At 40.6% G+C, this 21,558-nt stretch overlaps 5 protein-coding genes across 12 annotated transcripts in view; 3 read left to right on the top strand and 2 right to left on the bottom strand.

The window, feature by feature from the left end:
* The window catches only part of LOC135585612 (187-kDa microtubule-associated protein AIR9-like), a 28,219-nt gene extending 23,100 nt beyond the window's left edge, over positions 1–5,119 (top strand). For both annotated transcript variants that reach the window (XM_065114507.1, XM_065114506.1), the window contains exons 31-38: positions 276–414; positions 486–667; positions 1,125–1,280; positions 2,431–2,562; positions 3,540–3,598; positions 4,174–4,206; positions 4,314–4,445; positions 4,649–5,119. In XM_065114507.1, coding sequence (XP_064970579.1) covers positions 276–414; positions 486–667; positions 1,125–1,280; positions 2,431–2,562; positions 3,540–3,598; positions 4,174–4,206; positions 4,314–4,445; positions 4,649–4,825 — 1,010 coding nt within the window. In that variant the 3' untranslated portion in view covers positions 4,826–5,119. The remainder of the gene's footprint in view (positions 1–275; positions 415–485; positions 668–1,124; positions 1,281–2,430; positions 2,563–3,539; positions 3,599–4,173; positions 4,207–4,313; positions 4,446–4,648) is intronic.
* A 750-nt stretch (positions 5,120–5,869) lies between these two features.
* On the bottom strand, positions 5,870–10,386 carry LOC135615672 (single myb histone 6-like). Of its 7 annotated transcripts, none has more exons than XM_065114497.1 (9): positions 10,208–10,385; positions 9,288–9,521; positions 8,915–9,112; positions 8,497–8,717; positions 7,512–7,596; positions 7,185–7,268; positions 6,618–6,965; positions 6,379–6,427; positions 5,870–6,301 (listed from the first exon to the last, which is right to left on the bottom strand). In XM_065114497.1, exons 2-8 carry the CDS (start codon positions 9,336–9,338, stop codon positions 6,413–6,415), a joined length of 1,002 nt encoding a protein of 333 aa, XP_064970569.1. In that variant the 5' UTR covers positions 9,339–9,521; positions 10,208–10,385; the 3' UTR covers positions 5,870–6,301; positions 6,379–6,412. The 7 variants fall into 7 exon arrangements, with proteins under 7 accessions (XP_064970569.1, XP_064970574.1, XP_064970575.1 ...); XM_065114502.1 differs by having other exon boundaries at positions 9,453–9,521; positions 10,208–10,382; XM_065114503.1 differs by having other exon boundaries at positions 9,453–9,485; positions 10,208–10,382.
* Positions 10,387–10,914: 528 nt separating this feature from the next.
* Positions 10,915–11,802, top strand: LOC103989557 (photosystem I reaction center subunit psaK, chloroplastic-like). The gene is made up of 3 exons (XM_009408432.3): positions 10,915–11,123; positions 11,198–11,278; positions 11,394–11,802. The coding sequence occupies exons 1-3, from the start codon at positions 11,043–11,045 to the stop codon at positions 11,619–11,621; spliced, it is 390 nt and encodes a 129-aa protein (XP_009406707.1). The 5' UTR covers positions 10,915–11,042; the 3' UTR covers positions 11,622–11,802.
* Positions 11,803–13,238: 1,436 nt separating this feature from the next.
* Positions 13,239–18,398, top strand: LOC135586812 (hydroxyproline O-galactosyltransferase GALT2-like). The gene is made up of 7 exons (XM_065114495.1): positions 13,239–14,291; positions 15,060–15,292; positions 15,492–15,782; positions 16,679–16,807; positions 16,907–17,080; positions 17,441–17,548; positions 17,644–18,398. Exons 1-7 carry the CDS (start codon positions 13,376–13,378, stop codon positions 17,854–17,856), a joined length of 2,064 nt encoding a protein of 687 aa, XP_064970567.1. The 5' UTR covers positions 13,239–13,375; the 3' UTR covers positions 17,857–18,398.
* Positions 18,399–18,615: 217 nt separating this feature from the next.
* On the bottom strand, positions 18,616–20,165 carry LOC135615674 (transcription termination factor MTEF1, chloroplastic-like). The gene has a single exon (XM_065114504.1). The coding sequence runs from the start codon at positions 19,645–19,647 to the stop codon at positions 18,733–18,735; it is 915 nt and encodes a 304-aa protein (XP_064970576.1). The 5' UTR covers positions 19,648–20,165; the 3' UTR covers positions 18,616–18,732.
* Between the last annotated feature and the right edge of the window lie 1,393 nt (positions 20,166–21,558).

Genomic DNA, 21,558 nt, shown 5'->3' with positions numbered 1-21,558 from the left:
CTCAAATAATAGGCACTTGCAATTATATGGTTCATATCTTTACATAAAAGACTCTTTGTGAGGGTCTGTTTGGTGTTAGTATCTAGTTCGCAGCTTATTTATTCTAGAAAGTCTAAACTATTGTCATTGTTATATTGAAACTTTTGTGTATGTTTCGGCACAGACATTATTGCACAGACATAACATTTTATTGTTTTTTCATTCGCATTCTTTAAACTATGCCCTTATTATGTTCATCTTCAACTCATAGTAAATATTTTGTTGCTTTCCTCCAGAGATTCCAAAATTTGATATGCTTTCTTTTAAAGGAAAGGAAGTTGAAGGAGAAATGATTACAGTTGTTGAACTAATTCCTAAAAGTGATATTCAGCAGCATGTCTGGAACAAGTACAAGAAAGAGATTAAGTACCAATGGTAATATTCAGGTTAAGTTACTTTTACCAAAATTTCCACATCTATTGTTTAATGATAATCTTGGAGAACAGGTTTTATTCATTAGGAGATGGAGAGCATCCGTCCTTTGAACCATTGCCATCTCAGCTTTCTTGTTCATATAAAGTGCGGTTTGAGGATATAGGCCGAAGTTTGAAATGTGAATGCACCGTCACAGATGTGTTCGGAAGATCAAGTAATACTGTGTCAGCACAAACTTCTGCTGTATTGCCAGGTCTTCTTCATCACCTTGCCACTTAGTTTTAGTTGGAACTGGGCCCAAAATATTGAACTTATAACAACAGTAAGCTTGTTGCCTTTTTTGCTTGCAAGATATGAGTAACTGCTGGTATTTTATGCCAACTGCTTTTCATCATGATGCCATTCTCCTAAGTTCTCTAGAAATACTTTATCAAGTGGCAAATAATTATGCAACCTTTTCTGAGTAACAATATTTGTTTGCTTATATAAAACACATTTGTCCTGAAGAACATCATAATGCTGGTGTGGAGCACTTGTTTTATTGAAATTCTTTTATGTGTAGATTTTTACCATCCAGAACTTAATTACTGAAAACAAAGTATCAACTAAGCTAATTCTCCAGTTCTTTAGTCAGATTCAGAATCTCCTGATAAGATGCGCTACATTTTAAATCACTTGTCCTGCAAAATGACAAATTTTGCTGCTTTTAGGAATTCCTAAAATTGATAAACTGGAGATTGAAGGAAGGGGCTACCACACAAATTTGTTCGCTGTTCGAGGTATCTATAGTGGTGGTAAAGAAGGCAAGAGCAGAATCCAGTGGCTTAGATCAATGGTTGGAAGCCCTGATTTAATCTCAATACCTGGTATAACAGACTTGCTACTCAAATAACTTCAGTTTCCATTTGTGGAAAATGGAAGCTAGTTAACTGTGTCATCTACTCTTAGCTCTTGCCGCTTTAGTTTTTATTTTATATTATGCACTAAATTTTCTTATTAATCTTGCTGCATTTATATTCTTGTTATCAGATGAAAATATGTTCTGCATAACATGGAGTTCAGCTACATTTGGATGGACAGTGGAATTTTAAACTCATCAAATTTGCCTGCTATGTCCATCCTTATTTTAGAATATTGTACATAACCAGTGTCATTGCATGATTTAAGCAACAAGTCTTCTCTCATATAGAAGAGTGGCCTAGTGGGCAGTTCATGTACTTTTAATATATTATATACCCTCGATCTGACTTCAATTATGTATATTTTGGAAGGTTGTGGGTTCATCACCTGATGTTTTCCTGCAGATGCATTTTGGTTTCTTTGTGTGTGTGCACACATGCACGTGAGGTCTGAGAAAGAAACTCAGAAGCAGACAAAATTCTTCTTTAGTACTTATTTTCTTGGTTCAAACATCTTAAATGTGGCTCTAGTTTTTTTTTTTTTTTTGCCTCCAATAGTTGAGTTTATCCTCCTCCTTCCTCTCACACTTACTCCTCACCTCTGGTTATTGTCATTTGTTTTCATTTATCGCCAGAAATAAGCTGAGTAAGCTCTCCTCTCCTCACTCTTGTCATCATGTGGGGTTTTTGTTTCTATTTTCTTTGCTACTCTTTCTTATTTTTCCTATTCTCTGATTTGTTAGAGAGAGGGTCAATGTGACAGGATCTGTCCCGTTCATAGTAGTCTTCTCTGTGTGTTTTTTCTGTAATTTTTTTTTTTTTGCTTTCTATTCAACCTGCACATACTTGGCATGCCAGCATGGCACAATATGAACTGTTCAACAGCTGGCTGGCAAACCCATGCTTCTGGAACTCAAATTTTTGTATATGGAAAATCTGGAACATAAATGTCTAGTTGGTTTACTTCATGAATCCTAACATGTCATTGGTAGATAGAATGAAGTAACTTATTAAAGGGAAACTTTTAGACAAGAAAATTGGAATGCTACGTGTCAGAACATGAATGTAGTCAGCTGGTTCCAACTGCCAGTAAATATTTCTTTTTTTGTCATTACAGGCGAGACTAGTAGGATGTACGAAGCTAATGTTGATGATGTAGGATACAGATTGATAGCAGTTTATACGCCAATAAGAGAGGATGGAATGGAGGGACAAGCTGTATCTACATCAATGGACCCAATTTCAGTTGGTATACCCCTTGCCTTGGATACTTGAGCATGAATGTGTTTTATTTCATTGCTCATCAGTATGATGATTTAGAGACTTCAACTATGGCTGCCTGAATATGCAAATGCTATAATGGCAAAACGCAAGCATTTCATCTAGTCCATTTGTTTGGTTGCCTACGTATAACTGGGGGTTGCATTGGTTGCTGTTACTTAAGTTTTCCAGGCTGCATTTCGATGTGGCTAAATTCCTTTTATGTGGAAATGTGGGCTACTTTCAGCTTGAGAGCCACTGCTGAAATTGCTTATGACCACTTTGACCCCTCTCATCGTCCTTCCTGAACACCAGTATCTTTTTTTCTCTCACCGTTCTGTGGCCACTGCCCTTCTCCACCACCTAGCTTGAAGATGATCATCTCTTCTGTGATCTATCCTGATCATCATATTCCATGAGATCATTTGTTCCCAGGACTCAATTGCGAATGCAAATTACCATATTTAGCTTTGGAAACTGTAATCACAAATGTAGGCAATTAAACTACTTAATTACATTAGCAAATATGCAAATGCTATATTAACTGTTGAATTCTATTTATAAATAATGTTTTTCTACTAGTTTATGTTTTACCTTCCTCATGTACCTCCCTTGAGAGATGAGTCCCATGTGGGGCCCGGCTCTCTGTCAAAACACATGGTAGGTACATGTTCTGGAAAACATGCTACTCTTTTGAGAGCACGGAATTGCCAAAGGCTTTCATGGTTGGTTACCGTAGACCTATCAAATCAATAATAATTTATTTAATTCATTCTGTTTATTGCCTCAATATTCAAAATATGCAAGAGAAGTTTTAGTTTTCTTCTGTGTGAATGCTGACAAATGCTTGATGTGGGCAATCAAGTGAATTGACTTTTTAAATAAGTTTGATCTATCAGTAGCTATAATTTCTCCGACCGTTTGCTCTTTTTATTATATTTAATGGCCTCTTTTGTCCATTTTCAGAGCCTGATATTTATAAGGAAGTGAAGCAGAAGTTGGAACTTGGATCTGTGAAATTTGAGGTACTGCTATGTTGCTGCTTAATTTTTTTTTTCCTTGTTCTATATTTTGTAGATCGGAAACCTTATTTTGAAACCAGATTTACCCTTGAACATCTCCTTGTGTTTTCTGGTTTTATTCTCAAATATTGCCTATTTACATATGCATACAAGGCATGCAATGTTGTCATGCCAGCAGATTCCTGTACATAGTACGTTGAGTGCTTGACTGTGTACTTCAATCAAACGTGCAGGCCAGAATCTTGACTTACCATGATGAGGCATGGCATGTGGCATGCATCATGCCAAGCAATACTAATGTACATGGGTGCTTATATCTGTAGCATAGAATTTGAATTTAGTATAGTAGCCAGAGATAAGGAATTCAAGCAACATGTTGACTACTGATACTGTGATTGCTATCTCATTGACTTATCCTGGAATATAATTTTTATCAAAACATATGAAATAACTTTAATCTTTCAAGATGATTACTGGAATAGGGGATTTGTTTATGAATTTTTTTTGTTATTATTATTATTATTATTATTATTATTATTGAATTGGGAAGTTGACAATCCATTTTACATTGGAAACAGGTATTATGTGACAAAGATCGATCTGCAAAAGAGGTAGTTTGATTCATTTTATGTTCCCTATCACAGACGACCATGCATCAAAAAGGATATTGGATGAGGTCTGCTAAAACCCCTTTTCTGTAATTTCATCATTTTAACAGGCTCCAGGTGTCCGGAATCTGGAGAGAAGAATTCTAGAAGTCAACAGGAAGAGGGTCAAGGTCATTAAACCTGGTTCTAAGACTTCTTTTCCAAACACTGAAATCCGTGGAACTTATACCCCGCCTTTTCATGTAAGCTATCTTGTTACCTCATAGAAGTGCAGATTGAGATTGTTGACATTGAGAAGCATGATAAGGTTTATTGATGAAGACTTGTAAGACTGTTAGAACATTAGGATATTGTTGTTTCAGTAGCTTCTAGTTGCGTAGCAGAAAGTGGCAGGGTGGGCTCGGTGTGCTTATACGAGTGTTGACATCTCATTGTACTTTTGCAGGTTGAACTGTATCGGAATGAACAACACCGATTCAAGATTGTAGTTGACAATGAGAATGAAATGGACTTGATGGTGCAAACTCGACATATGCGGGATGTCATTGTTCTTGTAATAAGAGGTTTTGCCCAGCGGTTCAACAGCACTTCTCTTAATTCACTTCTCAAGACAGAGACATGATGCATTTGGTATTAGAAGACGGGGCAGAAGAATGTGGAGGTGCCCTTCAGTATATCTTTTTGCAATGCACCATGAGGAGATTTTTTCTTTTTTTGCCTGAACTTGCTGGACGCCAGCCTTGGACGGGTTCTCAATGTGATTGCCGGTGCATGTTGTCCCGATCTTTGGTAGGGATGCAAAATGTCCAACCTCGAGGAAGCTGGACAAGCACTTTTTATCAATCATTCACCCATCGGCCTCATACTTTCGCTGGACTGCACTTGTTTGCTGTGAATTATGATGTGCCTTTGATGATATTTGTGCGTTTGATATGTCTACTACGATAAGACTGTTGTGAGGAATTTTTTGAGAGGTTTCTTCGAGGTATCCATACTACGCCTTTGAAGTACAATTCGTGTTTCATCCTATCTTGTACTGTTGTTTCTTATTATTATTCAAGTTGAGGCATGTCATTGCGAGGCCAAAATATCAAACTGGCAGGTGCAGTAGTGTATTTAATACTTAGTTATACTATTAAAAGTTCACCCAAATGTCATCAAAACTTAATATGTGACAGTTATCATTTCTTTGAACTTTTAGAGGACCGTAGCTCATGTTTTTTGGATTATTAATTAGGAACAGAATATTGAGATTGATTCGGTGTTTTGTTATCCATTTCCAGACATTGTTATGGCCTAACTTGTTTCTTTTTATTACACCGAGTCGAGGCAGTTTAGCTTTTAACGCATTGAACGAAATTAGTTGTCGGTAATAAAACTAATGCCTTTAAAAAACTAATAATGTGAACTTTCTGTACGAATAAACAGGATAAATTTATTTATTCCATGTAATATTCTACGTTTGTTATTAATTCAGGCATTTATATGCTCATAGTACACTCACCTCCACGTCCTGTACCAAAGTAGGGGCAGTTGAGAAGTATTCGTCTCAGGAAAGTCTTTAGACCCCTACCAATTCTCACCAAGCATTTACTGCACAATTTTTAATAATTCATAAAGCAGCGATATAGTGGTAAACAAGGAGAATGAAAGTGACCGAAGATAATGCATCTGAAAACATCATTTTTAATGTTGTCTCAAAAAATGTGTTCCTAATCGAGAGTTCCTTGTGAGATCTTTAATACAATTGCTGTCTCCAGTGGTATAATTAAGCCCCCCATTGCTCTAAATAGTCTAATCCAAACTCAAGAAAGAAAATGTTCCACCATGTCAGATTTTCCCTACAGAAAACAATCTCCCATAGGCAATCATTCAGCTTCCTACACAAGCATCTGCAGATTTGGCGAGTCCAGGCAGCACACGATATCATCAGCCAATTTGGAAGATCTCACTCTGAAGCACCAGCTCTCCTCCTCCATACACTTGGTCTTCCGATAGCATATACAACAACAATTGTTTGGAGTCACAACACCGTGGAACCAACAACGGCCCAGTGAGTCCTGAGGTTGACTCCCAAGGGTCATTGTTGGTTGTGAATCTGCATCACGTTAGCTATTCAAACATATCCACATTAATACTGAAACTAAAATTATAGTATCTCTGGTGAAGTTGCACCTGGAGTAAAGCTAAATTGACCAGTCGATTCCTGTCAAGCTCGGACTATCTGCACATTTCACAAAAACCTTAGTTACTATGACAAGAGATAGTATGATATGTTTGAATTCAATTTCATAGAATTGGATGAATTAAACAAAAACTATGAAACATAGGTTGGACGACTCAATTGAAGCAAAAACTTCATATATGCACTGACAAAATAGTTACATGATACTTATGGCCAAAAAAGATATTACCAGGTCAGCCGTTTTTCTGTTTTTAATAGTCAACATTGCTGCCTCCGCAAAAGCCTGTGCTGCTTCTGCATCAGCTTCTGCAGCCTCTGCCTCCTTTGCTGCCTCTTCAGCTTGCGCCATGGCTGCTTCTGCCTCCGCAACAGCTTGAGCAGCAGCTGCAGCTGCCTCTTGTGCAGTCATATTTCGCATCCGTGCTAATTCAACATCTACTTGAGATCTCAAGAGGGGTGTGAAGTCATCAACTACTGATCCGGATGGCTCCCTTTGTCTTCCCTCATAAATAGAAATATTAGATGATTTTCCTTTCTGAAAAGCTGATGTTGGTGCTATTCTATACCTGCGCTTGACCTAAAAGGGCAAGTAGGTGATAATTCTGGCCATTTAGACAAAAGGATGATCACAGGAGATGTATCCGAGTGACATGTATAGGCACTTCAAGGGCATGAACATGTATGCTAGCATACATAACAATTTACAGCAATAAGCACATAAATTATCCATTAGCCAAAACTCCATAGTTTCACGACATAGCTAACACATAAATTTAACCAGGAAAAAAACTACTACCTTAATCAATCTCCCACTTGCAGTCAATGTCTTCAGCTTAGCTGATAATAATCGTGTAAAATCTGGAGGAGGCCAATATTGATCCTACATGAAGGTAGAGAGAAATCTATGATCAAATAAAACAAGAGGTATGCAATTATTAAACTTATTGTTTTAATCCAATGATTCTGTGAGTTTGAAAAATGCTCGGGTTCCTAGTCCCTATCAGTGAAAAGATAGCACCTGCACATAATATTTATATAATCAACATTTTCTTTATAAGATTGCATCACATTTCCCTTTAAGAGAGCTAGGAGAATGGGATTTAGCCTCAGGATTGATACAAACCTCTATATACATCGCAATAGTTGTCTTGTTAGATCCAGTGGGTTCCTTCAAGTTCGTTATAGCTTCCAATATCAGATTGTCTATCCTACATACATAGTTAAGCAAAATATAAATTAGTATACATCAGTGATAACTAAAAAGGATAGCAGAAGGATCAAGATGCTGTTCTGATAGCGTTCTAGAACATGCTTCATCAGACTGAAATCAATGTTGAAAAATGGTTAGAATCTTATGTAGTTCAAATGCATAAAACTCCCTTATATTTTACCTCAAAAAAAAAGATATATTTACATTTAGAAGTCTTACTACTATCATCACCATTATTATGCAGAATTAAGAAAGACAATAAGGGTACATATAGATACGGGAAAGTCCATATCATCAAGTGTAGTGTTTGAATTGTTTTGTCACCATGGATCCTTGCAACTCTCATTAATCTTAGTATGTGTTGTTGTACTCATTGATCCTAACCATTCATTTTTCCATTTTCTAGTAATGAGATATATTTATAAAAGTATTTAGTGAAATACATAGGGAGGTCTAAGTATTTTAATTGGGGTAAGCAGTGTTGGGGAATGCATGCAGAGAACTAAATTCCAAGTTGGCGAGCAAATCTTCCAATATGCTATAAATGAAAATATGTGACAAGGTATAATATTACAGCACATAGTCAAATCTACACCCTTTTAAGTAGAGAAGGGAATTCCAAAGTCACCAAACACGTTCCACATTTGAGGTATATTAATGAGTAATGACTTCAACCTTTACTGTCAATTATCTACCTGTTTTCTATATATAAATATAAGACCATAAAAAGGGCACAATCTGTAACAAATATAAGTAAAACTTCATAATTGCCGCATGATACACTAAATAAACATGAAAATTAGAAAAAAAAAAAAAATGAGGCAAATGTTGATCTAAATGGAAAAGAGACAGATGCTAACTTCAAAACAAGAAATAATGAAGCATTAGTATCACTAACCGTGAGAATGATCTTTTTTGACCAGTTATATGAATATTTTCACTACTCACAGCAATAGGCTTGATGTCAAGTATTTCATCATCACTATCTTCAATTGACGTGCTGACAGCCTTTGGGCTATTGTCATGCTTAACTATTTGCTGGCTCCGTTTCATGGCTATTCTGGCCTTCTCTCGAGATCCCCACCCATTAGCAGTCACACTCAAATTCCGCCACTTATCCTGTCCATTGAAGATAAAACAAATGGAAAAAATAAAAATCATACCTTAAGCATTCACTTAGCAATTTAAATCTCATATGCATATACTGTCTCGAGTTATTACATGACAGAAGATGCTATTTTCAAATATTTTACAGCAAAAAACCCGAAGAAGAAAAGTAGGTTTTGTCTGATTAAACAATGTACAAGAAACTTTACCTTGAGGTCCACATTCGACCTCAGACATAATGTACCACTAAATTCTGGATCTTTCAATATTGTGCGCCATTTTCCAGCCCCATGCTTTCGAACTCCAGCTTTGAGAGCGGACTCCTCTTCGGCAGTCCATTTTTGCTTGGGTGCGCCCATTAACAAGAAACCAAAATCTTCTATAATGGCATTTGATAGCACACTATCCTGATCTCATATCAGCAGCAGGATGTCCAAGTCAAACATCAAGAAACCAACAAAGAAGATGCACAAACTAAAATCAAGTTCCACAATCAAATTGTGTGAAGCTTGATAAAAATCATGTCATTTTCTAAAATGAGAGAAATCAATGACAAAAGTACAAAAACAAAATCAACCAGACTTCATCAGCTTCATGATGATCCATACATCTGCAACAAATTTCCATGCCCATGAATCCAACACCATTGCTCCCACAAAGCACAGTTTTAACAGATATGACGAAAGAAACAAAAAACAACCAAGTGAAATAGTAATGGAATGTACAAGTAATAACTGCACTACGTACTCTCTAGGACTCCTTAGTTACAATGCAACCTTCCTACAAGCAGTCAAAAAAGCGCAAAGGTAAACATTTCTGCAAAATACAACAGCTCAGTGATAACATATAGCTCTTAAAACAAAGCAGCCATAATCATCAGATAACCTACATACAAGTACTTTAGAAAATAATTGAGAAGCAGACTACCGATAAGAGACAAAAAGGAAAGGAGAAACGATCAAATCACCATAACAAGCTCAGGAATCAAATTCTATCAAGCAGAAACAAACACCGAGCTAAAATTTTGAAAGGACAATAAGAAATTAAAAAAAAAAACCCAACATCATAATCAATGAATAACTTATCAGATATTATCGTCGACAAGCACGTTACCAAATCTCGAAATCGGAGATGGAATAAGGTCAATCTTCCACAAGATTGTCAGTAAGCAAAACTAGAAGTCCCGATTCCATGTTAAGGAAAGCGACCAACACAAACCCCGCAACAACTATCAACAAGAAAAAAGAATCCGGCAGACAATTCCGCAGTTAATTTCAAGCAGTTCGAAATCCAACGGAAAGCCCTAGATCTCCCGAAGAACCCAAAATGAAGGTCCGAATTGAGACAATTGAACGGCAATCCAACCAAATTAGTCACGGCAAAAAGAAGTACTCCGTGCAAAACAATAGGTCAACAATTCAAAGGAAACAAAACCCTAGATAGTTCGAGCACACCATCAAACCGAGAGAACTAAGAAAGACCAATTAGCAGCAGCGAACAACCTCCGGTCTTGGTCTTGGAATTGGCCATGGAGGAGATAATTGTGTAACCCTAACCCTCGATTAAAAATATATAGCCTCGTCTTCTCCCGAGTCTCTCTTCCAAGCGATCGGTGGCCATGAGTTGCAGATCGAAACCCAACGCAGAATTAACCGGACCAAGTTTAACCTAACCCTAACATGTTGGCTTTTCAATCCGCCCGGTAGATCGGATCAAATCTCACACACACACATATAATAATATATTAAAATCGTAATTATTAGATCGGATTGGATATTAAAATGTTGAATCGATGGCCAATTAATCGAATCAGCGTTTAATAACAAAATTACAAATATAATATAAATTATATCTTATCTTGAGATTTAAATATATGGATAAAAAATATTATATATGTGTATTTCAAATATATATAGATAAAAAGCAAACACGTTTCAAGAAGAAATAATGTAATAGAATTTTATTTTCTTTCATTATGTAATAGTGTCTTTCGAAAAATCTAATGTGGTAAATTAAGAGTCTAGCAAATTTCATTCAAATCAGTCAAGAATATCTTTATGATCCGACAGACCCATTCGGTCCAGAATTTATAGGCATGATTGAAATCCAAAATAGGAAATTGTAGTGATCGAACCAAATCACTCGAACACTATCTTATCCACTTGGCTCAGGTTAACAAGGGGCTGCCATTTCAGCACCAAGAATCTAAGGTTTATCCATGGTGGCTACCTGAGTCCACAAGGTTGACACTCCAAGATCTCCACCTCATGTTTTAAGGTCCTGATGAATGCGTGACAGCCGAGGAAGCAGCTTGATCCCTGCGGTGCAAGACAAGCCATGGCCTCCAAGCTCGCCTCTCCAGCTGCAGCCATGACCGCCCTCCCACAGTTCAGCGGCCTCAAGGTCCAGCCATCCATGGTGAGCGGGTTCACGAGCACTGGTTCTATGTTTTCTCGACTGCATTTCTTATTCTGCACTCGTGTTCTTGGTAGGTGATGCTGCCTCAACTCAAGCAGCGTGGGCGGGGAGCTTTGGGCGCTCGCTGTGACTTCATCGGCTCTCCGACCAACATCGTGAGCTCCAACTTCATGCGTATCTCGCACTATAGATGGATTTGGCACATGCACGGACGTTGGAGAATGCAGATGAGACGATTGTGTAAATGACTGTGATGTTTGTGTTTGGCAGATAATGGTGACGAGCACGAGCTTGATGTTGTTCGCCGGGAGGTTCGGGCTGGCACCGTCGGCGAACAGGAAGGCCACGGCGGGGCTGAAGCTGGAGGTCCGCGACTCCGGGCTACAGACCGGCGACCCCGCCGGATTCACCTTGGCGGACACCTTGGCTTGCGGCGTCGTCGGCCACATCATCGGCGTCGGCGTCGTGTTAGGCCTCAAGAACCTGGGCGCCCTATGAGAGAAGCGACTTTGTCATGCCTCTCTGTCAATGCCACTCTTTGTCGTGCAATATGTGAAGCCTTCTTCTTCTTCTTCTTCTTCTTCTTCTCGCGGTTCAATTCAGTCAGACGTTCTATTCCTCTTTGTTGTGAACCTGAAGTACAGAAGTATCATCTAAATCCCATTCGTTTCACTTTGGACATTTAACTTTCAACCATCAGTCTATGAATACACTCTAATTCTTGTTGCCTATTTTTATTCAATAATTCAATTTAATCAACAAAGTTTTATGATTGTATAGATACAATATAAATGCAAGAATGAGTAAACAAAACTCACTCTCATAATACTGGCATTTCATAGGCTCGAAACACAAAGTGGAGACCTACCAAACGGTTCCGTATGTGTCACAAAGATTGAGCTGAAATCAAGAAACAGTTTCCCCGCTGACTTGTCCTCTCCCATCCCCCGGTGGTGCGCACGTGATCCACGCCCTCTCGTGGTTTCCGCGCTGTAGCGCACCCAACGAAAGGAAAGGGTGCGCTTTGTGGTCTTGTTAATTCTCGAAAAAGAAGGTGCACTTTCGCCACCCTTCTCTAAACAACCAGCGGTATCACCAATATGGTATTTGGAGACTAGCTGGGGCCCATGTCGAATAACTCCGGTACGTGTTGGGTGAGTCCAAAAATGCAGAAACAAAAAGAAAAGCGATAAGACTTTTGTACACGCGCGTGACCGACTTGCCGCCCATACCTTCTTCAGGAAGGAGTCAGCCTCTGGAGCTCCAAGTGGGTCCCAGAGACGCTCCAATCGCGACGAAGGAAGGGTACTGCCTACTTACGATTTGTTGTATCCACCGTTCTGAATATTAATTTAACACACACACACACACGCACAAAAACCTTTTATTAAACGTATTTATGAAGGGGGCCATTAAAACAACGTGTCCGTCAGCGATTGCATCTTTGCCTCGGCAAGCCGCAAAACATCATTCGGAAAAGCTTGTCTAATGACGTGGCTCGGCCGAATTGGTCTGTCGAGAGTGGGACCCAAACCTGCCGTCATCGCATACACCGTAGCGCCGGTTTTGCCTCACGGCCAATCATCGGCGCGCACCCAGCCAGCCAGCCAATCCCATCGTGCCACATCATCACGTGGATTAGGTAAGCGGGACCCTATCGGCCAACTCACCGCAGGTTGGCGGAGTACAGAAACTTCGTCGATCTGTTACTAAGCAACAAACATAATCCCACGTTTATTTCCTATTAAACAGCAACTTATGCCCGTTTGTTACGGCGCCGTTTCATTCTCATTTCGCTTGATTATTATTCGTTGGCATTAAAGAGAGAGGGAATAGTATTAAAGGAAAGATAGATAACCTCTCCTTACTTTATGTTCCAGCGATACTTTGTTTGCCGGTCTTATGATTGAAGTTAGATGTGGGACTCAGCTGCCAAAGGCGGGTAGGTCACATGAGTGTGTCACAAGCGGGTGAAAGAAAATACTAGACGTTCTTCACAGCCTACTTAACTTTTAATGTTTAAAACCCCTGCTTTAATTACGACCTTAATGGATAAATAACTGCCTAATCCCGTCTTCCTCCGTTAAATCCTTAGGGTTTGGTCACCCTTTTTTAACTCCTTTCCTCTTCTCCCTCCACTTCGATCGAATACCTACTCATTCCTCGAAGCCCCTCCTATGGGATCCCCGGAGGCAAAACTCTAACGGTCTTGATCTTACTCCTCCGTCGATTCCCAGGGACTGGCACCGGTGATGAAGCGGAGCAAGAGCGTGGAGTCACTCCACGGCCGGCGCTGGAGACTCTCCCACCTTCTTCTCGTCGCCGCCGCACTCTACCTTTTCTTCATCGCCTTAAAGTTCCGCCACTTCCTGGAGGTTCCATACGTCGTCAGCGACGACGGCAGCGTCTCCGGGGGACTCGACCGGCCGCTCGATGGCGTCGCTGACGTCGGGCGGAGCTTGTTTGGGTCGGCATACCATGGCGGCGCCCACCAACGGAAGCTGGAGGATGGGCGGACCCTGGACGCTCCCCGGGTGCCCCACGGCAAGGACCCACTCGTACTCCGCGCCCGGCAGTCTGGTTCCTTTGACGAGGGCTACGGCCGGATCACCGGCGAGATAATGAAGCGGTACCTGCGGGGCGGGGGCCGGCAACGGAGGGGCAATTTCTCAGTGTTGGAGGGAATGGCGCAGGAGGCGTGGGCGCTGGGCCTCAAGGCTTGGGAGGAGCTGGGGAACTACCGTTCCGGGGCCGAAATGATCCCTGCCACAGTGGTCCAGATTAAGCCCGAGTCTTGCCCCTCGTCGATCACCGGGCCTGAGATGGTGGCAGAAAGTGAGCGAGCGATGTTTCTTCCCTGTGGATTGGCCGTAGGGTCATCGATCACGGTGGTCGGCACACCGCAAGATGCCCATCAGGAGTATGTGCCTCAGCTTGCGAGGTTGAGGCAGGGGAATGATACTGTGATGGTGTCACAGTTCGTGTTGGAGCTGCAGGGGCTTAAGTCGGCGGACAGTGAAGACCCGCCCAAGATTCTGCACTTGAATCCGAGGCTGAAGGGAGACTGGAGCCAGGTTCCCATCATCGAGCACAATACGTGCTACCGGATGCAGTGGAGCAAGGCTCTACGCTGCGATGGGGTGCCTTCTAAGGAGGATGAAGAAACAGGTAAAATTTTAATTCCAATCCCTTGTTTCATTGTTCTTTAATGCTTTGTTATTTTGGTAGTACAGGTTATTTTGTTAGAAACACTTGCCGCAAAATTATATTTCTGTGTCCAGTTCATGTGATTTTGACATTTGAAAATTGCATCATCTAGATAGTTTGAAAACTAATAATATTTAATGTGAACTTGATCACTAATTTTTTACCCAAGTAAAAATGACAAATTGACCTGGTGGCCAAACTGCAATAGCTTTTGTTTGCTTTTTTATGGTGTCTGGTGTTGATTTGCTTTGTAGAATAAGTGGTCATGGGATTCTTTTGTGAATAACCTGGAAATGTTGTTGCTTTATCTGCAATTCTTACATTATTAAACAGAAGTATGAATTTTTATGTGGAATCTTTAGGCAACTATGAATAGTGCAACTGAGAATGATTTTTTACATTATAATTTGACGTAATTGTTTTAGACTAAGCCTCATGCAAATTTAAGATTCTGCATTTACTTCAAGTGAAATGTACACAAAAGCCATCATAATCTGTTCAAATTCTTTGTTTTATTACCTTCAGGAACAGCTCTTGTTGTTATTTCTAGTCCATTCCAAAAATTTCTTGATGTCCATCGTTTCTAGTCCCTCTTTGTTTTCCATTTTATTATATATATATTTCCATTGCATTGCATCCAGATTGAACTCTTATCGTTGGATATGTTTCTTTTAATTTCAGGGTAACATGTTTCTGCTAAGTCTACACTGTTGACTTATTCTTTTGTAGTTGATGGTTTTATCAAATGTGAGAAGTGGGAGCATGTTGATTCTGTTGATTCAAAGGAGACAAAGACCACTTCATGGTTGAAGCGATTCGTTGGTCGTGCAAAGAAGCCAGAAATGACATGGCCTTTTCCATTTGCTGAAGGCAAGCTGTTTGTTCTGACAATTCAGGCCGGTGTCGAAGGATATCACATTTATGTAGGGGGGCGGCATGTATCTTCTTTCCCATATCGAATGGTGTGTAGTTTGCATCTTTCTTTTTTATATTTAAAGTTGATAACCCACATTTGTGGCATTTTGACAAGCAATTTGAAGGAATTGATCATTTAAATTGTTTTGTTTTCTGGTCCTGGCTAGGACCAGATGCTATATGCATTCAACTTTTGAGACTTGAAGCCTGTTTATATTCACTGATATTTGTGAATGTCCTTTGCAGGGATTTACCCTTGAAGATGCAACAGGTTTAACAATTAAGGGAGATGTGGACATACACTCAGTATATGCTACTTCTCTTCCAACTTCTCACCCCAGTTTCTCAGCTCAACATGTACTGGAGATGTCAGAAAGATGGAAATCCCCTCCTCTGCCACAAAATCCTGTTCAACTTTTTGTTGGTATTATATCAGCTACAGGTCATTTTGCTGAGCGCATGGCTGTTCGGAAAACGTGGATGCAGTATCCTGCACTGCACTCGTCAAGTGCAATAGCCCATTTCTTTGTTGCACTGGTAATTTTTGTTTGTTTGATTTTTTTCATATTTTGCTTACTTCTTTCATTTGCAAACAAACATATTATACAAATTTTTATGCTAAATCAAAACAATAGTCACAAAAGTCTAGAAGTCTTTGTTTAGAGAATCATGTATAAACTTGGATCCTGATGAGCACCAACTGCAAGATGTAAAAATTCATGGACTTTTTCATGTATTCCAATCTAAATAAAATGTAGATGTTAGATATAAAGCACAAGCATTTTATGTATGTTCTATTAGGGAATATTTAACTACAATTGGGATTAGTACCAAATAACATTGTGCTACATGGATATGATTTAGTGGGTTAACTGGGTATCTTTGCTGCTATTAAGTCCATGCATTCTGAGCTCCAAGTGATGAACCAGACTTATCGTTGTTCTAGAGACACTTCAATCACAAAACGAGACAGTTAAGATGATGAATGCAAGTGTTCAGTGCTTGTAGACTTTGTCATCTACAACATGAAGTTTTCTTTATTTTTTCATGAAATTGGTATGCCACCACCATTCTTTAGTGCGCCAACTCTGTACAAGCAACCACGCCTGATTTCATAATGATATTTAGTAAACTAGAAGCCTGCATCAGTTTCTAAGCCTCCGATGCTGGATCTTTGTGCTAATTTGCAAGAATTATGACTGAACTGCTATTTCATTTGTTAACTTACTATAACAAAATTTTAATCTGAAGAAACAAAGAAATTTTTTGTATAACAGTACTAGTCATATGCAAATTAGTTTATAGCAACACAAAGTTTCCTCGCTTAGTGAAGATATAAGAAATTAAGTGACTGGTTGACGTAATATGACATTTCTGTTGAAATTATTAGTCCAGCCACTGATTTATAGCAACACGATAAATTGCATTTTCAGAGTCCAAAGAAGGAGCTAAATGCAGCATTGAAGAGAGAGGCGGAGTATTTTAAAGATATTGTGATTTTGCCATTCATGGATCATTATGATTTAGTGGTTCTTAAAACGATTGCAATTTGTGAGTTTGGGGTAAGTTTATCATGATATTTCTTGGCATCCTGATTTATGCAGTTTGCTTATAGAACACAGTTCATCACATGTATTAACTTGGCCATCTTTATCCTGTAGGTTCACAATTTGACTGCAGCATATATTATGAAATGTGATGATGATACATTTGTTAGGGTGGATGTAATACTGAGAATGATCGAAACAGATGCTTCTAATTCATCTCTTTATATGGGTAATCTAAACGTCTTGCATAGACCACTCAGGAGTGGAAAATGGGCAGTCACGTATGAGGTGGGTATACTACATAATATTTAATGCGTTTATAGGAATTCTTTTTATTAGTTGTGTAACTTCCTTTTTTATATTTTCTGTTGAGAGCATCATTGAAACTGATTCTTGTGTAACTTCCTCTTTCTTTTGATCCTCTTCAAATCATTAGATATGAGCATATCTATATTGTGTGGATGGTTTCTTGAAATAGGATTGGCTAGTTCCCCGAAATTGTTCTTCCCTTGGTTTACTTCTTTTGAAGTCTGTATAATCATAAATCTTATGCTTGGACATGTCCACATGTCTTTTACCACTGCCATTGTGCCTTATTTATATATATTAGGAAGTGCCTTAATAATGACATGATGATATTGTTTACAGGAATGGCCAGAAGAGATATATCCTCCATATGCTGATGGGCCTGGATACATAATCTCAAAGGACATCGCCAGATATGTTGTATCCCAACATGCCAACCATAGCTTAAGAGTAAGCTTCTTGCGACCTTGAGAACCTAACATCTAGCATACATAAGGTGTCTTAGTGCCTTAGCTTTATGCACTTGTGACACATATAATTTGCAGCTATTCAAGATGGAAGATGTAAGCATGGGTATGTGGGTTGAAGAGTTCAACACCACCACAACCACCACCATTCAGTATTCCCACAGCTGGAAGTTCTGCCAATCTGGATGCATGGAAAACTATTTTACGGCACATTACCAGTCACCCAGGCAAATGATATGCTTATGGGAAAAATTGTCACACGGTCGAGCTCAGTGCTGCAACTTTAGATGACAAGGTGATGTTCACCATCTGATTTCTTATTGATTCTTCAGTGCAATTTTCTAGGGGGATATCAAATTTGGGTGATTCAAGATGGAAGATATAAGCATGGGTATGTGGGTTGAAGAGTTCAACACCACCACCACCACCACCATCACCACAGCTGGAAGCTCTGCCAGTATGGATGCATGGAAAACCATTTTACGGCACATTACCCGTCACCCAGGCAAATGATATGCTCATGGGAAAATTTGTCACACGGTCGAGCTCAGTGCTGCAACTTTAGATGACAAGGTGACGTTCAGTATCTGATTTCTTGTTGATTCATCAGTGCTGATTCTTCAGTGCAATTTTTATCGGGGGGATACCAAATTTGGGTGTGATTTTGCTGGAACCACATTGCCCCCTAGTTGTAAAAGTAATGTAAATCTATTTTGAATTTTCAACAGATCCTCCACATTTAGTTTGTTACATAGGAAGCATAAAGATCAAACGAGGATCATTACATGACAACTTTTCTGATAATTTCTTCCGTGCATATCTTCTTTCTTTCATTTGCATGCCCCTCCTTTCATGCAATTTGTCGGCAGTTTAATCTGATGTGATGAATTGTTTGTATGGCAACGAATTTATCTCATTCCAACTCGGAAGGTAATTGTTTGTGCAATACTTCAAAATATTAGAAAATGTCTGTTCTGAAATGAGAGAAGTCAGAAGCTGCTATGTTTCCTTGAAAACCTTGCAGAATATACTGTGGAGAGCCATGCAAGCTAAACGAGACCCTTATGTGCTCTTCTTATTTCTCTATCAATTTTTTGATCAGTATATAACAATTACTAGACTCCTATCCCACTTCACAGTCACTTATCTACAAGTGGTGTTGACTGCTTATATTGGAATCCGAGTGTTCTTCTTCTTCTTCTCTACCAACTGCTTGAGCTCCTCATCGGTGCTCTTGAGCATGGTAGACAAGGGCAGGGTAAGCCCGCTGTGTCTCAGCTCCTGATGCCTGCGCTTGATCCTCTTCTCCAAGCTGAAAGCAAAGTACTGGGGGAAGTCCTTGAGGTCCTGCAAGCTCCTCCCCATCTGCCCGACCAAGTACTCGTACTTGGGCTTGAAGTTCCTGTCGATGCTGAAGGTGAACAGCCCCGGGCACCTTAGCACCATCCCCACCGCCTCCTCCCTCGACATGCCCAACCCCACCAGGTACTGCAGCTTGGGGATCAGGGTCTTCTCCACGCTGGAGACCAGAAGAACGGGGTCGTGGTAAGCGAGCGCGTTGGTGTCCGTGAAGCCCAGCCGCCGGAGGTAGTCGAGGGCGGGCTTGAGCTGGTCGCCGACGCTGGAGGCTAGCAGCCGGGGGCACTTGTTGATGACCCGCCGGAAGCCGGAGTCGGGGACGCCGAGGTCCCGGGAGAGGAAGGCGAAGACGGGGCCGAGGTCGGCGCGGACGCTGGAAGTCAGGATCCGGGGGCACATGCCCAGGATGCGGCCCAGGTCCTTGTGGTGGATGCCCTTGGAGAGGAGGTAGGCGACGACGGAGTGGACGGAGTCGAGGCTGGCAGTGCGGAGCGCCGGGTTGAGCGAGAGGGCCCGGCCGGCGTCCACGCCCATCACCTCCAGGCTGAGGATCTTCTCCTTGACGTGAGTTGGAAGGCCCGGAATCGGGACGGCGAAGTCTTTACTGCTGCTGCTTGGAGCTGGGCTGAGCACCGACGGCTTTGCGGCTAACTGGGCGGCTGCGGCGGTGGTGGTGGGAAGGATAAGGGAGGAGGAAGCACAGAGGGAGTGGAGGAGAGGCATGTTGCAGTTGGAGCAAGAGGGCACAAACTATGGATGGATCACCATGTAACCTACCGCTCCATGGAGAAGGCAGTTGTTCCCCATCCGTCATCTGTTGAAGATTGGGAGACTACGTGCTGACACGATGGAACCTCATTGGTGGCTACGATTTTTAGAGGTATCAATATCTGACACGTAAACACAAACTGATGATGAATTTTAAGAAATATCATTTTGTAGTCACAGTTAGTACTTAATTTCAAAGTGGTTATTATTTTGGTTAGCATAGGTTGATATGACCTTTTCAGACAGATGTAAGGGGGGAAATTAAGCGGAATATATAAACGTTATATTAAAATTTATAAGGGTGAATATTCTATTTCTAAACCTTGAAAGCGTAGATAAGGATTAAGAATAGACGAACTGTGGACGGTCGAGATGACAGAGGTGAGTAACGATGGACGGTAGAGATGACAGAGGAGGTCCCAACAAAGCTGGTGGCGCGCTCTCCCGTTGGCTTGATTCGCGGTATAAAGACGGCGTCTCTCGTTGCCATACGGCACAGAGAGGACGAGTCGTAAACTCACCGAACAGAGAGGACGAGAGGAGAGGAGGACAGGAGGAATGGGCGACGAGAGGTGTACTTCTTTCGATCTTTTTCCCTAGACATCCGTCGTCCGATCCCCTTTTCGCTCTGTCTTTCTTGTCGATCGATTTGCCTCACTTTGTCATGAGATCGATTCTCTCTTCTATTTATGATGTTAGGGTTCTTGTCGATCGATTTGCCTCATTTCGTCATGAGATCGATGCTCTCTTCTGTTTATACTGTTAGGTTCTTGGACCGGGTTCTTGTCGATCGATGATCACTTCGTCATGAGATCGATGCTATCTTCTGTATATATTGTTAGGGATTCTTATCGGGTTCTTAGGAGGAGGAGGAGGAGAGCGAGGAATAGGCGACGAGGGGTACCCTTTCGATTCTCTCCCTAAAGATCTGTCTTCCGATCATTTAATCTCTTCTCTCCTTCTTACTTTACCGTCATCTCCGTTCGTGAGGGTTGCAATAATGTTCGAGGTTCTTGTCGATCGATTTGCCTCATTTGTCATGAGATCAATGCTTTTCTGCCGCGTCTGTCTTTAGCGTTCTGAGATCTCGTTATTAATACGAGGAGGAGAGCGAGGAATGGGCAACGAGACGTATCCTTCTCTTGATCGTTCCCTTAGAGGTCCTCTTCTGATGCCCTAATCTCTTCTCTCTATTTCTTTCTTTGCCTTTATCATCATCTGTGTGAATTGCAATCTTGATCGGGGTTCTTGTCCATCGATTTGGTATCCATCTTTAGATATCTTCCCTAAAGATCCTTCTTCCCTTCTTCCGATACTCTAATCTCTTCTCTCTTTCTTATTTTGTTTGCCTCCATCTACGTCTGTGAGGATTGAAAATCTTGATTACGGTTCTTATCGATCAATTTGCCTCATTCAAACGTGAGATCGATGCTATCTTCCGCTTCTGTCGTTGGGTGATCTTAGGTTGGGTTCTTGGACTCTGTTTTTTTTCCTTTATCATCGTCTGTGAGGATTGCGATCTTGATTAAGGTTCTTATCGATAGATGTACCTCATGTTGCCATCAGATTCGTTCTTCGGTTTCCTGTTGGTGGGTTATTAGAACGGGTTTGTGGATTGCCGTTGCTGGAGCAGTTTACATTGGGTTTTGCGTCTTCTTGATTGGATTGTACCCATATGTTTGAGGAATAGACTTGCGTTTTCCAGACTGAGTTGGAACAGAGTCGATCCGACTGGTAATGGAAACTGCTTATGTTAATCTTGATATGAAGATGATCTGATCGCTTCTCTCCATGTTTTGATGCACATAGATTTTTGCTTAAGATGTTCTTGACAAATAGTTGAATGTTATCCAAGTACATATCTTT

Source organism: Musa acuminata, chromosome BXJ2-6, assembly GCF_036884655.1.
Source record: "Musa acuminata AAA Group cultivar baxijiao chromosome BXJ2-6, Cavendish_Baxijiao_AAA, whole genome shotgun sequence".
Classification (NCBI taxonomy): Eukaryota; Viridiplantae; Streptophyta; class Magnoliopsida; order Zingiberales; family Musaceae; genus Musa; species Musa acuminata.
The sequence above is the reverse complement of the archived record's forward strand: the minus strand, read 5'-3'. Positions and strand labels throughout refer to the sequence as shown.

Bases quoted from the DNA above. Each gene is read 5' to 3' on its own strand.
- LOC135615672 (XM_065114498.1), bottom strand. From the start codon at position 9,338: ATGGGCATGGAAATTTGTTGCAGATGTATGGATCATCATGAAGCTGAT. The intron at 7,597-8,496 runs GTTAGTGATACT...CTATGTATGTAG, and splicing joins CAAAAAAGATCATTCTCACG to GATAGACAATCTGATATTGG. The intron at 7,269-7,511 runs GTTTGTATCAAT...ACCTTCATGTAG, and splicing joins CTATTGCGATGTATATAGAG to GATCAATATTGGCCTCCTCC.
- LOC135586812 (XM_065114495.1), top strand. From the start codon at position 13,376: ATGAAGCGGAGCAAGAGCGTGGAGTCACTCCACGGCCGGCGCTGGAGA. The intron at 15,293-15,491 runs GTGTGTAGTTTG...TGTCCTTTGCAG, and splicing joins CTTCTTTCCCATATCGAATG to GGATTTACCCTTGAAGATGC. The intron at 16,808-16,906 runs GTAAGTTTATCA...TTTATCCTGTAG, and splicing joins TTGCAATTTGTGAGTTTGGG to GTTCACAATTTGACTGCAGC.
- LOC103989557 (XM_009408432.3), top strand. From the start codon at position 11,043: ATGGCCTCCAAGCTCGCCTCTCCAGCTGCAGCCATGACCGCCCTCCCA. The intron at 11,124-11,197 runs GTGAGCGGGTTC...TGTTCTTGGTAG, and splicing joins TCAAGGTCCAGCCATCCATG to GTGATGCTGCCTCAACTCAA. The intron at 11,279-11,393 runs GTGAGCTCCAAC...TGTGTTTGGCAG, and splicing joins TCGGCTCTCCGACCAACATC to ATAATGGTGACGAGCACGAG.
- LOC135615674 (XM_065114504.1), bottom strand. From the start codon at position 19,647: ATGCCTCTCCTCCACTCCCTCTGTGCTTCCTCCTCCCTTATCCTTCCC.